Below are 3,465 nucleotides of genomic sequence, written 5' to 3'. Positions count from 1 at the left end.
ATATAGGAAGATTTGGCATCTCTAGTTGGACAACTGGCACCACCTTCTCCCAACACATTCTCTCCCCAAGCCCAGTTTGCTCCCACAGTGCCTTGGTAAGAGTACAGGTGTACAGCCAAACCTTTTGTGTTAGCCAGAGCTGTATCCAACAATCCTTCTGCTGACCTGAAATCCTTACCACTCCAGAAAGAAGAAACCCCTCCCCAGCATGGCCCAGTGAGCCCACACTCAATCAGCACATGGATCTGAGCTGCTGGAACAAACACAGGAAGTTATACTCACGGTCAAGTCCATTCAAGTAGCACATCCTTATTTCACAGTGTCCCCACACTGCGCTTACTACCGGGTATAACTTTTTCCCTTTGAGTCCTCGAAAGGCAACACCCATGTACTGCCCATCCACAATGAAGCTCAGCGTCCCATCATCCATGTCCAGAACCACCAGGAAAGAGTCTGGCACAATGAAAGTCTCGTCTGGTTCTAAGAAGGCAGGGTAGGTTTTACTGGGCTGGTTCTTGCCGTCGTGGTAGAGTCTGTTGCGCCCGAGGTCCCAGCCCCAGGACTCGTGGTTGTTGCCCACCAGGGTGGTGTAGCCCACGGAATGCAGAGGAGCCTCGGCCGTGGCCACGCCGACCACGGCGTGCGTCCCGCGCTGCCGCATGGCCCAGGTGATCTGCCACACGTGCAGCCCCCGGGTGTAGCCCACCTTGCCCCTGATGGCATCTGTGCTCTGAGCCACCGGATGCCGGTGAAATATGAGTTTGTCATCCTCCTTCACAAACACGTTGAGCGAGCGGTCGTCGTTGTTCCAGGAATGCAGCAACTGGACTTCGTACGACACCGGAGGCATGTCCAGCAGCAAGTCCAACCGTGTGGGTTTGCTGTAGTCCAGTCCTTGGAGCTCCTGTTTCAATGGTCTGTAGACAGGGTCCCTCATATCCACAGTCTTTATCCCACCTGTGACCTTCTGACCCATCGTGTGTGTTCGGATTTCGCCTCTTTATAGGCTCATGGGTTTACCTGGCAGCTTCTGCTGTCATTCAGCCCTGCAGGAAAGGTTGCTAGGAGACTGTGTCAAGATGCACACCAGTCAGTATTGCCTAATGGATGGAAAAGAAAACAAGAGATAAGTTAAACATTAGCACCTACAGCTTCCTATGCCACATTTACAGAGCACAGGATTCATCTGTTTATCCCAACAACTTGTCCTTCCTTTCCACCAGCAAGGAAGGGTTCCACGGGTCAGCTGGCAAAGCAGCTATCAGACACTGATAGAGGTTTGAGGAGATAATTATCTTCAACTCCACTAAAGACCTGATGATCTTAAAGGTCTCTTGTTGGACTTGATGATCTTAAAGGTCTCTTCTAACCCTGATGATTCTGAGTCTAAAGCTTTGCTAGGTACCTTGGAGGCCCCTTTGCAATTCTAAAACAGCAGACAAAACCTACAGGGTCCAGCCTTGGTGGACACCCATTCCAACAGCTATTGGTACTCAAAAGTCTGAATTACTGTAGACAAGGAGCAGAACAACCTGCTGTATGGTTTGTCTCAGCTTCAGCTGGGGCAGCTTCTCTTCTCCAAGAGGAAAAAATCCCCAGCTTCAGTCACAGAGTCCAGGGGGAGGAGCAAGATTCTTCTCACAGTTTAGCAGTTTTCCTTCCAGATTTCAGAGAAACCTCTAAAACGTTTAAGCCAGCTTGGCTAGAGATACTAGCTCACTCTGTGTACCTCTCCTCCAGCACTGCATCCACTGAAGTGTCTCTGCTCTCACTCAGCAACACAAACAACCCTCTAAGACAGCTGCCAAACTGGGGGCAGCTATTAGGAGAATTAGAAGTGGGAGGGGAGCAAATGAGCTTTCTAAGAAAAAAAGTGTTATTTTAACATTTCCTGAAGTGAGGCAATCATGCAGCACTCCTGCCAGCTACAGTCACAACACTTACTCACAACCAAGGACCTCATCTGGCATAGAAAATACAGCATGAATCAGATGTGGTTTAAAAATAAGATTACTGGACATCAGCAGCAAAGCTTCAGCTAGAAGATGACAGGGAAAGCTCATGTATGTTCTGGGTTAGGGATCAATTCACCATACAGGTTTTTACTATTAGTCTGAGGGATGCCACTGGGACAATGAGCTAAATCTCATAGTTCTTAGGTAAAAAGAGACAAAACTACTTTTTTTTCCCCAGGGAGGTAGTAGAAGTCCCAACCCTGGCAGTGTTCATTCCAGGTTGGCTAAAGCCTTGAGCAACCTGCTCTGGTGGGAGGTGTCCCTGCCCAGGGCAGGGGGTTGGGGCTGGATCATCTCTAAGGTCCAGTCCAACCCCTAAAATTCTATGATTCCTTTCCTTCCCTTCTGTTTTACAAGGATGGAGAGGAAAACGCCTGAGGTTCTTCAGAAGTCACATCCCAATGCACAGGCTGCAGCACAGCTATTTCAAACTACTCAGGGACCTCAGATGTTTGGCACTGACAGACAGAAGATGCCATTTAAATAAGGTCCAACCATGTTATCAGCTGCTAAGATAACCAAGACATGCTGCAAGTTAAATAAATACCATCCACAACATCAAAACAAATCCTGGACCATGTAAACCAGCTGGTCAACAGCTGAAAAGTAACAGCCAAACCAGCTGAGGGATGGCAGACACTGGATGCCAGTACACCCTCCTCCCACAACACATGATTTTGTTCTGCCCCACATGTTCTGCCCCTTGGGCTCACACACTTCCATGGCACTTCCAGCCTCTAAAGGCACAGGTTCCCTTGCTCTGTAAGCCTAAGGAACAGCAATATCTCAATCCAAGTGATCCCAAAAACAAGCCAAAACAGACATGAGCTGAGAAAAGCACATTAATGCTCACCAGAAGCAACTGCTTTGATTAAGTTTCAGTGTGAGTTGTTTGCCCAGACTGAGATAAAGCTCATCATGCTGCTGAGACACAACATGTGGTGTTCTACAGAAAGCACCAGGTGAACCCCCTGGCATGCCCAAGGCCTGTGGCACATGGACAAACTGGCTAAAGCACACATGGAAGTCCACAGGCAAATTCAGCTGTTGGAATTTTGATTAGGATAAAAGAACAAAACATTGGCAGGAGGAGGAGAGGCAGAGATTTCCTGGGCAGTACATGTGAGAACACAGCCCAGGAAGCAAGAACCAAAACAAAGCAGGCTGCCAGGCTGCAGGAGCATTGGGCAGACAGCTTTGAAGCACAAAAAGCTCAAGAGAAGTAAGAGAATACAACTGTGCTCTTCATTAGCAAAACAATGCCTCCTTCATGATGACTTTTTGCCTTTTGCCAACATAAGCTTCATCATATGTCTCTCAAGGCTGCTGCAGCAGAAAGGGAATCACCCCAGTGAAAGACAACAGGGACTTCTGAAACACATGGGACAGGAAACCCCTCACTGCCTGCTCAGCCCTGATGAGAAAACAGCTCTTCTGAACACAAGCAGCA

The 3,465-nt window shown here is 48.5% G+C and overlaps 1 protein-coding gene across 1 annotated transcript in view; it reads right to left on the bottom strand.

Moving 5' to 3' along the window:
• Positions 1–976, bottom strand: part of SPSB1 (splA/ryanodine receptor domain and SOCS box containing 1) — a 4,707-nt gene extending 3,731 nt beyond the window's left edge. Inside the window, exon 1 of the mRNA XM_009075679.1 lies at positions 283–976. Within this exon, the coding sequence (XP_009073927.1) occupies positions 283–976 (694 nt within the window). The remainder of the gene's footprint in view (positions 1–282) is intronic.
• Positions 977–3,465: the final 2,489 nt, after the last annotated feature.

The sequence above is a fragment of the Acanthisitta chloris genome, unplaced genomic scaffold (assembly GCF_000695815.1).
Source record: "Acanthisitta chloris isolate BGI_N310 unplaced genomic scaffold, ASM69581v1 scaffold5775, whole genome shotgun sequence".
NCBI lineage: Eukaryota > Metazoa > Chordata > Aves > Passeriformes > Acanthisittidae > Acanthisitta > Acanthisitta chloris.
Note: the sequence above shows the minus strand (reverse complement) of the source record. Positions and strands in the feature narration are given on the sequence as shown.